The 13,192-nt window shown below is 32.4% G+C and overlaps 1 protein-coding gene across 1 annotated transcript; it reads left to right on the top strand.

Moving 5' to 3' along the window:
- The first annotated feature begins 7,047 nt into the window (after positions 1-7,047).
- On the top strand, positions 7,048-10,274 carry LOC128222578 (uncharacterized). Its single transcript, XM_052931661.1, has 3 exons — positions 7,048-7,216; positions 8,682-8,836; positions 9,019-10,274. The coding sequence occupies exons 1-3, from the start codon at positions 7,189-7,191 to the stop codon at positions 9,142-9,144; spliced, it is 309 nt and encodes a 102-aa protein (XP_052787621.1). The 5' UTR covers positions 7,048-7,188; the 3' UTR covers positions 9,145-10,274.
- The last annotated feature ends 2,918 nt before the right edge of the window (positions 10,275-13,192 follow it).

Genomic DNA, 13,192 nt, shown 5'->3' with positions numbered 1-13,192 from the left:
CAAACTGCTTTCGCAAATCGACGTAAATGCACTTGACTCCGCTGTGTATAAGGGAATAGATATAATGAGATTATACATTTTGTACTTTTTATTCAAATTGTAATTGGAAGAATGCCCTTGTTATCAAATCAATGATTATTAAATCTGAATCCAAGGTTTTTAAACAGTGTACCCATTAAAGCTTACATATACATAAACACAAGTATCTATTTAATGGCTTATTTAGATATTTGGAAATTCCCAGCAGTCGACTAAGGCCTTTTTTGCTTGTTTGCAGGCTGATTGATTTGCCCGTTGCAAGTAAAAGCGTGATACCTCTTGAGGCCTTTAGACGAATGTATTGATAAAATTGATTTTTTTGTTCAAGTAACGTTCAATTATGAACAAGCAATGAAACACGTTTTTTTCGATAATTGGTTTAGACAATATCGCAGTTTAACAAAATCCTTTTCTCAGGTTTGATATTAATAGTAGAAAACTATAGAGAACCAATCTAAATTGTACATAATCATACTGCTGTGAAATGTACACAATGTAAATTGTGATGATTATACTAAATTCTCATATTGCTATGGAATGATTCATAATAGTTTATTATAATTAAATGATTTTACGTATACATGCGTATTTTATAGTACATACTTATTAATAGAAAATAGATGAATACATTGCTGTTTCCTTGACTTTTCTGCGCTGCAAAATAAGATATTTATAAAACCAAGTAATGTTATTCTATGAAAGGTCAAATTATTTCTTTCGATTTCGTAGTTAGACGCTTTATAACTTCCACCTTCTTGTATTGAATATGCCTGTTTGGTTTTAGAAAAACAAGGCTATTAAAAAATAGAGGTGCACGTAGCGCAGTTGTGGTTTGTGATATATTGATTTTTGCAGATTAAAATCAAGGTAAAACCCATTGCACTCACTTACACTATGTATATCAGCCGGTTGATTAAGTAAATGAACTAGAACAATGAAAATTTCATTTTTTCAGACAGAATGAAATTGTTCAATCCAGATATATGTCATTTTTTCGCATTGAAAGTATACAATACATGTTTGATAGCAGTGCAGACATACTAAATCATAAAGTCACATAACAGTATGGTATATGACTCCGAACACTCATAGGATTAAAGCAATAACTGCAGAAACGGATAAAAGGATACATAGTCGTTTTAACAAATACGATAGGCGCATTCTCTGATTGCGATGCCTGCTGTCTGTTTGTCACGTCTACTATGTATAAGTTTATCGCAAAAATGAACGATGGAATATAACGCATCATTTAAGCAACCTATTTCTTGACGCTAGCACAACAACACAAATTAGGTGATTACATACGTCCATTTTAGGAATGGTTTCCCAAGTTTTGCTCATGTGATATAATAGGGAATAAATTAACAGAGTTACGCAATCTCAAGTATATAAATAGTTCATTTGGAACAAAAACTAGTACCCTGTGTAAAATGAATATTTTTTTTCAAAATAAAGACTAACGCTTATATGGTTAAATAGTTATTAGCAGTTAGAATACGGGACATTTTAGTGTCAAAACACTACATTGGAGGTCAGGTTCATGGCGTGTTTAAAACAAAAGAACACTCTTTATAAATGATGTTTAAGTTTAGCCTCTCATTTAAATCGATTGCGGAGAAAGTAATATTAGCGTACACTTAGTCACATGATTGAAAATGAGATGGTGTTAAATCACCCACACCCTATTCTTCCATTTTGCATTTAATTTATAGGATATTGCCGACACAGTTGTGAACAAAATAACATATATAGGAATTACGTTAGTGCCATATGTTGCTTCATTTTTACAATAACATCCTAAGAGTTGTCTTTTTTAAATGGTTTGCCACTTGGATAAACAAGGCAAAACATTTGCAACAAAAGCGGCGTTTTGCAAAACAAGAAAATTAATCGATGTATTCCGTTAAGAAATGTAGGCGAATAACCAAGTTCAATGTCATCCTATATCAATTTAATAGTGTGTTTTTACTTTTGTGCGTTACGCTCGATTATTAGCAAATACTGACGAGTTTTTGTATTGTACCATCGGTAAATCATCGTCGTTTAAAACTTGCGTGGCGAAAAACTATTTCTTTCGACAATTCAAAAATGTACACTCTTCCACTCATGATATTGATTTAAACTTTATATCCGTCTTTGTAGGCATTTGAATGCAAATACCATAATTGCTATTGTGTGTCTTTCAAGAAAAGATTAAGCGCACAAAGCAAGTATGATATAACCACTCGATATCACGCTGAAGCCATTGATAATTGCCGCATTATATTTTAGTAAAGATTATATGTTATATTTAGTTACGAAAAAAGGTTATACTAAATGCAATTATTGTTTAGCATCAAACAACTATTCGCATCCATTTTCGTACTCATCATTGTTATTTCATAAGTGATATGTTTCAATGCATCAGTTTATTTTTGACATCATTTCCTAAACTTGTTCAGCAAAAGTTGTTTTTTAAAAAGTTATGTCTTAAATTATGAAAAATGATAATGCTTTTATTTTTGTTGGATTTGAGGGCTATGTAAATATAAAAACCACGAAATCTACATGTTCACTTCCCCAACCGCAAATGCTCAAAACTGTGCAGCATTCAACGATTATAGTTAATTCAATTTCTGTGGTGAATGACAAAATCTCACTTCCAACAGAAATGAATTATCTCTTTGCCGGTGTAGTTCTGAACATCCAACACTATCAACATGAATTAAATCCATTTAACATTTGACGATTGTTTGTAAACACTCGTGATCTTGAACAATAACATTTGTACTGTAGTCTGTGACTTGTGGTATAATTGTTAGATCATCAGATAATGTTTGGTGACTGATACATGTTTAAGCATGTTTTAACGCTTGTTTATGTTTTTACAGATATTGACGGGTTAAAATGCAATTACTTTTGACTACAAGCGTATTAAAGAAAGTTGAACATTTATGAGAACTATTTCGGGGGCGGTTGAAAAATGGTTACCGAATATGCCGACGTCAACGGGGACAAAATAGTTGTTCCCCTTATTTTATATAATTTTAATAATTTTAAGGTTATTGATAGTGTTTGAATAATCAAAGTAACAGGATAAATAGAGGACTATGTTCGTGCCGTATTTTGTTGGTTCACCCTATAAATTCATCCGCCTTGCCAGATAAACTTCCTCCATCCACGGCAATCACCTAGTAATCTCTATTTATAGACATCACAAATAAAATAAAAACTACACGAAAAAGCCAAGTAATCAGCAGATCAAGATGGACCAAACTTAGAGACAAAGGCTATACACACTGAACAAAATATATATTTACGCCACATACAGACCACACATGCATCAAGATAGCTTAATCAATATCAGATGAAATTACTGTCTAAGAATGGTCAGTGAAAGGCGATTTCACTTACAAAACGAGTTCAGTTGGGGTTTAAATCAGATGATGTCTGCTACCCTGAACAGATTTGAAATCATTTAAGTGTCTGAAGTATTTGATAACATCAAACATGCGCTCTTAATTTAAGTGGCTATGTATTATACATTGGAACGTATGAAGTGTTTGGCAATTAAATAATAGCAATCAGTTGGCAAACATACAGTCAAAGAACAATGTGGTTCATAATTCAGAACAATCATGTTATGTTGATCGGTAATTGCTGAAACTGTTGAAATAAGGTATGGCTGCCTTAGCATAAACGTTACGTTAAGACAGTCGTACCTTATTTCAAATGCCGCATTATCTGGTAGTATCGTCTTAATTATTTAACCAGCTTTCCCACCGTTTCCAAGCGTAACCAGGTACAACGGTACAGGCAACGTTAGCAGTGGGATAAAACGCTGGATTGTGGTGGTAAACACGACGTTAGAAATATCATGAAAATAAACGAAAATTAAAATATGATTGTTTACGTTGATTCCACCATTTTATCTCGTGACGATTTGACATGGTGTTTCCGTTTGTTGTTCCTATTATGTTCATTTTTTAATATTGCAAACTCAAATGAAATAAGGAACATCAATTTGTATGCTTGCAATTTGTTTTCTGTTTGCAATATGAATATCTTAATCGCCGACTTGAATCAAATAAATAACATACATAATTAGTTAAGCAATACAATTTTTCATCTAGCCATTATTCCACGTTTACTTCCAATATCGCTCGAAACCGCATTGTTTGGGTACCTCCTGATTCGTCAATTCGTCCTATTTTCGGTATGGTTTCCCAATTTTATTGCAGATGACGTAAGAGAAAAATTGCGCAATGTTTATTATATAAATGGGTCACATGGATCGAAAACTAGTACACTGTGTAAAATATATCTAATGAAAAGTTAAGGACGGTTTTAGGATCTAAATAGTATTACAATTATTTTTAAGTAACAATAATCAGTTATTCAGTATAAGCTATTTGTATTACACTTTCATCGTTATAAAAGTGTCATATATAAAAAGAAATCTCCAAAAATAAGAGGTAGATGATTCACATCGTAATAAGACGGACGTTTCTATTATTGCAGTATCAATAAAGGTAGGTTAAGCATATGAGGATCGCTCGTTGCACCATTTATACCACATTAATATCACCACCACCATCAGGAAGGAATGAATGAAGGAATAAATGAAGGAAGGAAGGAAGGAAGGAAGGAAAGAATAAAGGAAGGAAGGAAGGAAGGAAGGAAGGAAGGAAGGAAGGAAGGAAGGAAGGAAGGAAGGAAGGAAGGAAGGAAGGAAGGAAGGAAGGAAGGAAGGAAGGAAGGAAGGAAGGAAGGAAGGAAGGAAGGAAGGAAGGAAGGAAGGAAGGAAGGAAGGAAGGAAGGAAGGAAGGAAGGAAGGAAGGAAGGAAGGAAGGAAGGAAGGAAGGAAGGAAGGAAGGAAGATAATAACCTTTCTAATGAATTAAAGTTGAGTAAGTGTTACTGTTAAATGTATACCTCTAAGAAGGTTTAAGTCTTTTTAAGTGCATGATTCATAACGTTTTACTAATAAATTTACTTCAAGCGTGAAGATCTACAACAGAATCGATTGCTGTTGTAAGTCACATCCTGGCACATGTGGTTTCATTGTTTTACCACACTTGTACTTAAACTAAAATGATACAGTATTCATTTTAATCTTATAAAACTGATAAGACTTGGGCGCAGCTTATGCCAGAAATCCCAACCATCCATTGTCTGCCTGCTGTTTCTATCAACTAATTTCATGCATTTTTACACTTTTTCTCTTTAATCATACTTTGATGTATCAAAGCTTTATTGTTAGTTCGTGATCAACTAACAACAAAACTTAAATCTAAATAGCTAGCCTGCACTGTCCCATAAACTTAACAGATTCTTTGAAAACATTAAATGTAGTGGCCAACGATTTGTGTATTACATGCAGCAAACACCGACTAATACACCGTTCCTACCTGTTACAAGCGTTCGTACTCGTATACAATGTGTATTATTATGCCTTTCAATGTATGCACCTTTGCGTTCTATGACAATGAAACATGCGCATGCTCACTGTATCAAACTATTCAAAACAGTTTTGTTTCCGAAAATAAAGCATATTATGTTCGTTTCTTCGAATGTATTGCGGAAATAGGGTACTTTTTGTTTTCTGATAATAAGAACTCCATCAAAAAATGTATTGTTTAAGGGTTAGGAAAAAACATATACCTGTTATATGCCTTTCTTGACTACAGTTCCACTATCGAACACAATATATGTATATAGGCGCACATCATCATATAAAGATAATAATTAAACGAATATTTAAACCTCATCCCTCCAACAACACTTCCGTATATATTTTTTCACATTAAAAAATTGAGACAGTCAGGCTGTATTTGACGATGATGATGATGATGATGACGATGATGATGATGCTGATGATGATGATGATGATGATGATGATGATGATGATGATGATGATGATGATGATGCGGATGCTGATGATGATGATAATGATGATGATGATGATGATGATGATGATGATGCTGATGCTGCTGCTGCTGCTGATGATGATGATGATGATGATGATGATAATGATAATGATGATGATGATGATGATGATGATGATGATGATGATGATGAGTATCTGAAACGTGCGCTCCTCAAAGGTTTAGTCATACCCTTGTAATTACTAAAACAAAAGAAATGTCCGCGTTAATAGTAGTAAAAGTACAAATGTATAATGAATATAGTTTGTACTGAGTTAGATTTATTTCACTGAAAACTATAATTGTTGAAAAAATTAAAGCATAAAACCGTTCGTACTTCGTTTCAAAAGATATATTTATCACAGTGTACTAATTTTCGATCCAAGTGACCCATATATATACACTAGAGATTGCATAATTTGTTTTCCACTCATGTCATCTGAAAACAACTTGGGAAACCATACCCAAAATATGTCAAATAGGTCTCAGGCAAAGCTGGAACTATACGTCGATTGATGACTTGAAGAAAATGTGTTGTGTAACAAATAATTTATGTTATTTCTTAATTTATTCCGTGGTTAAGATAATCATTTTGCAAACAAGAAACGGATCGCAAAAATGCTAATTCATATTGCTAAAATAATACGTTACATGTATATTTATTTTGTCATTCAGTTTGAGATAAAGATATACAAAATAAAAGCGCCATGTTCAACCGTTACGAGTTAAAGCGATTAATTAAAAGGTAACTTTAAAAACATTGCCATTTCTCGATTACTTTAATGATTTTTTAACATCTGGTTGTTTTCACCACTACGATCAAACGTTTTTTCTCCACTAAGGTAACCTCCCCCACTTCTTCTCGTAACGGCGTGACATAGCTGGTCCAAAATTTTAAGCGTTGTAACAAGAAAATAGTGCTTTTGTTAACATAAATGTCACATTGAAGCGTCTATGCCTCCTTTCAACCGTTACTGCAATCACTGCTGAACTTGATATGAGTGTCCTGAATTATAAACCATATTGTTCTGTGGCTTTTTGAGTGCCTATGTCTGCAAGGCTGGTTTCTATTTGTAAATGGCCAAACATTGGATACGTTCCAAAGTAAAGAACGAATTGAATAACAATCGTTTTGTTGTAAGCTTATGGCATAATTTCATTCCAAAGGCATTCGGAGCACTGACTGCCTCGCGTTTTTGCTTTAAAAACAGTGGAACAAATCGTGTTAGATTTCTCGAGAAACATGTCTGTGAATAAACGAAAAATGAAAGGTAACAACAATTCTATTATGTTTATAAAAGTGGTTGCTTTAACATTGCCTCTGAAATGTTTGTCTGTACTTGTTATTATTATTATGATTATTATTATTATGATAATTATTATAATTATCTATTATTATTATTATTATTATTATTATTATTATTATTATTATTATTATTGTTATTATTATTGATATATTTATTATTATAATAACTATTATTATTATTTTTATTATTATTATTATTATTATTATTATTATTATTATTATTATTATTATTATTATATATCGGAGATCTAACCTAGGCTAGGTGATTAAGATAAAGCAATTTACAATGTGCGCAAAATTATTCCTTGGCGCAGATGGTGCCTTATATTTGTAACCTAAATACAAGCATTTCATTCAAAATAAAACACATAATAGCAAATAAAAGCACATACGTAATAATATTTATGCGGTAAAATAAATATATGTATTGTAAAATTCCACAAAACAAATCTAATCATATTTATATACGTACTTACCAATAGTATTTTAGGAATAGCATGGCATATTTAAGCATTGATTCAATAATTGTAGTCCATGATGGCTGACTGTGTAGAAGTTATATATCATGGCGCGATAATTCTTTGCTTCCGTTTTATTTAAAATACCAAACATTTCAGGGTTCAATTTCAAAACATGAACATTTGAAACTGTATAGGTTGCCGTTGTTATAAATACGTTTAAATTGTGTGTCAATAGTTCATGTTTAAACGTGTTAAAACCGAAAAGAAATAGGCGAAACCTCAAAATAAAACAACACTTGAAATATGATAAAGAGCTGTTATCTGATTGGCCTCTGAATAAAAACAACGCACCGATCACCTACAAACAACTTTCACAGCTGTTAAAATTGCAGATAAAGCTTATTGTGTCTACGTCGCTGTTCAGAATTTGAAAGAACAATAGTGTATGAAACTATTCCTATGACATGTATTAGTAGACCAGAAACTGAACTGAATGTCTTCGTGTGGATCCCACATATTGCAAAATAATGAAATATGTTGATATTCATTTTATTTCTAAACATACATTTTTGTGATAATAAGTGTGGGAGTGAGTGAGTGGGTGAGTGAGTGAGTGAGTGAGTGAGTGAGTGAGTGAGTGAGTGAGTGAGTGAGTGAGTGAGTGAGTGAGTGAGTGAGTGAGTGAGTGAGTGAGTGAGTGAGTGAGTGAGTGAGTGAGTGAGTGAGTGAGTGAGTGAGTGAGTGAGGGACCGCCAGAATCGTTTTCGATTTTTGGATTATCATACACGATAATTCAACAGCATTGTTTCACAATGTGTTCATGGTATATGACAAATGGTAATTTTAAGGATAGGAGTGAGCGTGATCTAATTATGATTACATTTCTATGCTTTGTATTTTCTTTGATATAATTTTTAGTTGTTATTATAGACGACTCAATCTAAAAAAAAATATTATTTTCTGTCACAGAAATAGTCTATTATGGACCCACGGACATAAACCTTCTTAAACACCATGATGGTTTTTCTGCCGAGGTTGAACAACGACTGAAAACTATTGCTCTAGGTGCAATGGACATGGTCGTTATACCTATAACGACTGTTGCTGACTCATGCAGAAGGCATGTGAGTAGTTTTCCATTGTTGCTCCATTGCATGTTTGTAGTCAATTATGACATGATTAATATGTGTCTGTTTAATGCAACGTCTGATTGCTTCTATGTGGCATTTTACACACCTATACGACATAGGTCCTACATATATGATTCCAATTAAAAATCTTAAACATTTCAATTGTATCTTTCTAGCCTAAAGTATATACGACAGTCGCTGTTGCTGGTTTAACGTTCATTGTCATAAAGTATGAACTTATCCCCAAGTTCATAGACTATTTTCGAGGGAGACGAGACCCACCACCCGCGGGAAATAACTAGATTCGCGCATAAGGAATATAGATTGAAACATTTAGAAAAGTGTTATTACTTTTGTAAATGTTATGGATAGTGTCATGATTTTCAGTTTCAAGAAGCTTTTGCACAAGGGCATATATTTCGCTACATATATGAAGCAGCCTTGTACATAATTGTATGCACATTGTCATTCATATTTTTTTATTTCCTTTCGCTTGAAAAATGAAAATAGAACTAATGACATAAATTACACGAATTCGTGTAACATGTAAAAAATCCGATTATTTTATTCAATGTACTCAAGATGAGCAGTTAATTCATCACGATCATAGAAATATTTTTAGAGCCAGCTTATTCCAAAGCATCTTCACTTGACTCGTGTAAGAATATTGCTGTAGCGTAATCATGATGTACAATATATTGCACAGGTCTGTTTTTGCGATCGATGTTTAAAAGCTTCATACCTGATTAAACATTGTTGTTTTTTCTATTAATTCAAAGATTAGCTTGAGTGTTTAAAATACTAGCACCATTAGTTAGCCTTCTTGACATTTATAATAATGTTATGGTCGATATTTTCTTATGTCCAATGAGAAGGTAGTATTTATCCGTTTTTACCAATGCTTAAACTTAAGTAATTTATTTTTCCGTTCTTGTAATATAAATGAGTTTTTTAGCACTAAATAAATGTCGCTGTTGTTGCTAGTTATATTATTTCTTTGTCAAAATGAAGTACATCTGAGTCAATATTACTACGGAAGACTTTGTGTCAATTTGTAGTGTACATCTACTTAAGATGAGAAATAAAAAATGTTTAAAAACATACACTGACAAGTAGGTAATTCCAAATGTGATACAATTTGTACCTGATTATATATCTGCTAATGTCAATGTGAATATATTTATTTTCAGCCGTATTTCATAATGATCTAGAGATAAGAACAGGCTATCCTATTTATAACGGTTGTATGTTGTTAATTTGTGTTAATTTATCAGATACATTTATTGTTGTTCATATACCATTTAGTTTGTCATTGACTGTGTTATATCTTGAAAGTTCCTTGCGCACATTGACATAGTGCCTTTTATGTTAAGAAAGGAAATTTCTTAATATGTTTGATCTATTACCTATAAAATAAAGTCCATTGCATCTGTTTGATTGTTATATTATTTTCTTTGAAACGTTTAAGGTCCATGTTTCATGGTTGCCCGAGGTAAACAAGGTTACTTACATTGAACTCATTAATTACGCTTTTATGTCTTACTTTAAACAGTTTTAGTTGTTCAGTTTAACGATGTCTTTCTTATTATTAAGAAACAACAAAAGGGCTATAGAGCGCATCATGAGAAAACTCATTCCATGCACGTACAGAAGAAGGAAGGAAAGAGGAAAAGAAGTTACTATTGCGTGACATAAATGTTCTTCTATTAGATGCATTTCGAAGTGGATAACTTCGAGAACTCATAGTTTGAGGTATCAGGGATAATAGATACTAACTTAACAGGCCATTTTTTCATTGTATAAAAGAGCCATAGTTTGTGATTTGAGTCGAAGAATAGGCCAGCTCAGCTCATTATGAAGGACAGAAATTAAGATTAGCATTGTAGCTCCACAAAAATAATCCCGGCCTCATTTTGGATCGTGTGCAGTTTAATTTTACCGTACTTTGTACAATTATAACAGACAGTATCAGGAAACAAATTCAAGACTTTTTTTTCAAAAGTATGGAAAGTAAATAATTTCTATACCTTTTCTGTCCATATGGAATTTGAGCTATTTGCATGATGCTTTTACGTTTGAGGACTTAATTCGAATATACTAAAAATGTATGCAACATATACAGTCACTAGAAATGAAGATGTTTGTGCGAGTTAGTATCTAAAAACTTGACGATTTAAAGATAAGTCGGGATAGAGATGATGATGATTTTTTTAGGAAAACAAAACTGACATAGTTTTTTTCAGAGTTTAATTTTACTAACCATTTACCTTAATTTGGAATAAGCGTTCTAATAAAATTGGGTAAATTGGAAACATAGTGTGGCATAGATTTATTTCAATAAAGGCAAGGTAGCATTCCATTAGCCTATTTACATAATATACAAATCTGGTAGATTAAGTTAATGAACGAGAACATAGGAAATTAGTGCATTGTTTATTTTAGATACATACTATCTGTTTTACTTTACAGAAAAACAATCAAGAATAATTTTAAGGATAGCTATAAAACAATTCAATTTACATCTACTCGGTAAAACATGGCAAGCGACATATCAACAGGTACAGCCGAATATAAGTATTTCACAAACTTTGTGGGTTAAATTTTGGTTCAAACGTTTAGTTGTGATCAGGCTTCATGTACAGAAGCGAACAATGCATTCAATGTTGAGGCACCCATGTCTTATAAAAGTCTCATTATTTGTTTTAAATTGAATGAATAGTTCGATGTCTATTTTTTTACATATTTGAACTAAAATCAAAACGCGCTTTGAAGGCTATGTTTTATCAAATAAGTACAATGATTTTCTCTATTGTTTTATTTTTGCTTTTCAAAAAACATCGTGCCATCTTTGAAAGATTAAGTGTCATTGAAGTTACTGAAGTATTCAATATTATCAAACATGCGCTCTTGATTTAAGTGGTTATCTATTATTTACACTGGAACGTATCAAGTGTTTGACAATTTAATGTTCAGTAATCAGTTGGCAACCATTCAATCAAAGATCAATGTGGTTCATAATTCAGAACAATCATATTATGTCGATACGAAATTGCCGAAAGTATTAAATGGATGTATGGCTGCCATAACGTAACATTTACGCTAACAAAAGCCGCATTCTCTGGAAGCATCGCCTTAATTATTGGACCAGCTATCCCATCGTTTCCAAGCGTAGCCAGATGAAACGGTAGAGGCAACGTTAGCAGTGGGATAACGCTGGATTGTGGTGGTTAACCCGACCAGAGGCTAGAAATTTCATGCCAATAAATGGGAAATTAAGATATGATTATGTATATATATATTATCTCGTGACAATTGGACAAGGTGTTTCCGTTTGTTATTCCTATTATGTACATATTTATCGCAAACTAAAATGAAATAAGCATTGAAACGCTTTCTTAAAGCCACATAGATTAGTATGCTTGCAATCAGTTTGATTTTTGCAATATGAATAAAATTATCTTAATCGCAGACTTGAATCAAATAAATAACATACATAATTAGTTAAGCAATATTCCATCTAGCCATTTGTTCACGTCTAGTTCCAGTATCGCTCGAAACCGCATTATTCGGTTACACCCTGATTCGTCTATTTGTCCTATTTTGGGTCTGGTTTCCCAAGTTTCTTGCAGATGACGTTAAAGATAAATTGCGCAATCTTTAGAAAATAAATGGGTCACTTAGATCAAAAAGTAGTATACTGTGTAAAATATATCTAATGACAAATTAAGTACGGTTTTATGATCTCAATATTATTACAATTATTTTTAAGTAAAATTAATCAGTTATTCAGTATTAGCTACTAGTATTTGTATTATACTTTCATCATAAAAAATGTGTCATGTATAATTAAATCTCCAAAATTGAGAGGTAGATGATTCACATCGTGTTAAAACGGACTTTTCTGTAATTGCAGTATTGATAAGGATAGGGTTAAGCATAATTATGAGGATCGCCCATTTCACATAATTCAAAGTATTAAGAATTGAAACTACTTGTATTATACTTTCACCCTTTTTATATGAATATATGAAAGATAATTGTTGGTCTAACATTGGAGCTAGATAGTCATCATCATCATCATCATCATCATCATCATCATCGGAAGGAAGGAAGGAAGGAATGATTGATGAAATGGCACTGTGGCATTTTAATTTTTTAATGCACTATGGCTTTTTATCATGACGAAGATCGTCAACCGTTCACTTACTATACTATAAAAAGCTATACGGACAGCTTATTTGCTACGTCTGTATGATAGCTCATACACTTGAGGAAACGTACTTTAACTGGTAACTCGAGAGGCTATATATCGTTTTAAATTTAAAATGTACATGAAAATCGATGTCTAAT

The sequence above is a fragment of the Mya arenaria genome, chromosome 16, assembly GCF_026914265.1.
Source record: "Mya arenaria isolate MELC-2E11 chromosome 16, ASM2691426v1".
Lineage (NCBI taxonomy): Eukaryota > Metazoa > Mollusca > Bivalvia > Myida > Myidae > Mya > Mya arenaria.
Note: the sequence above shows the minus strand (reverse complement) of the source record. Positions and strands in the feature narration are given on the sequence as shown.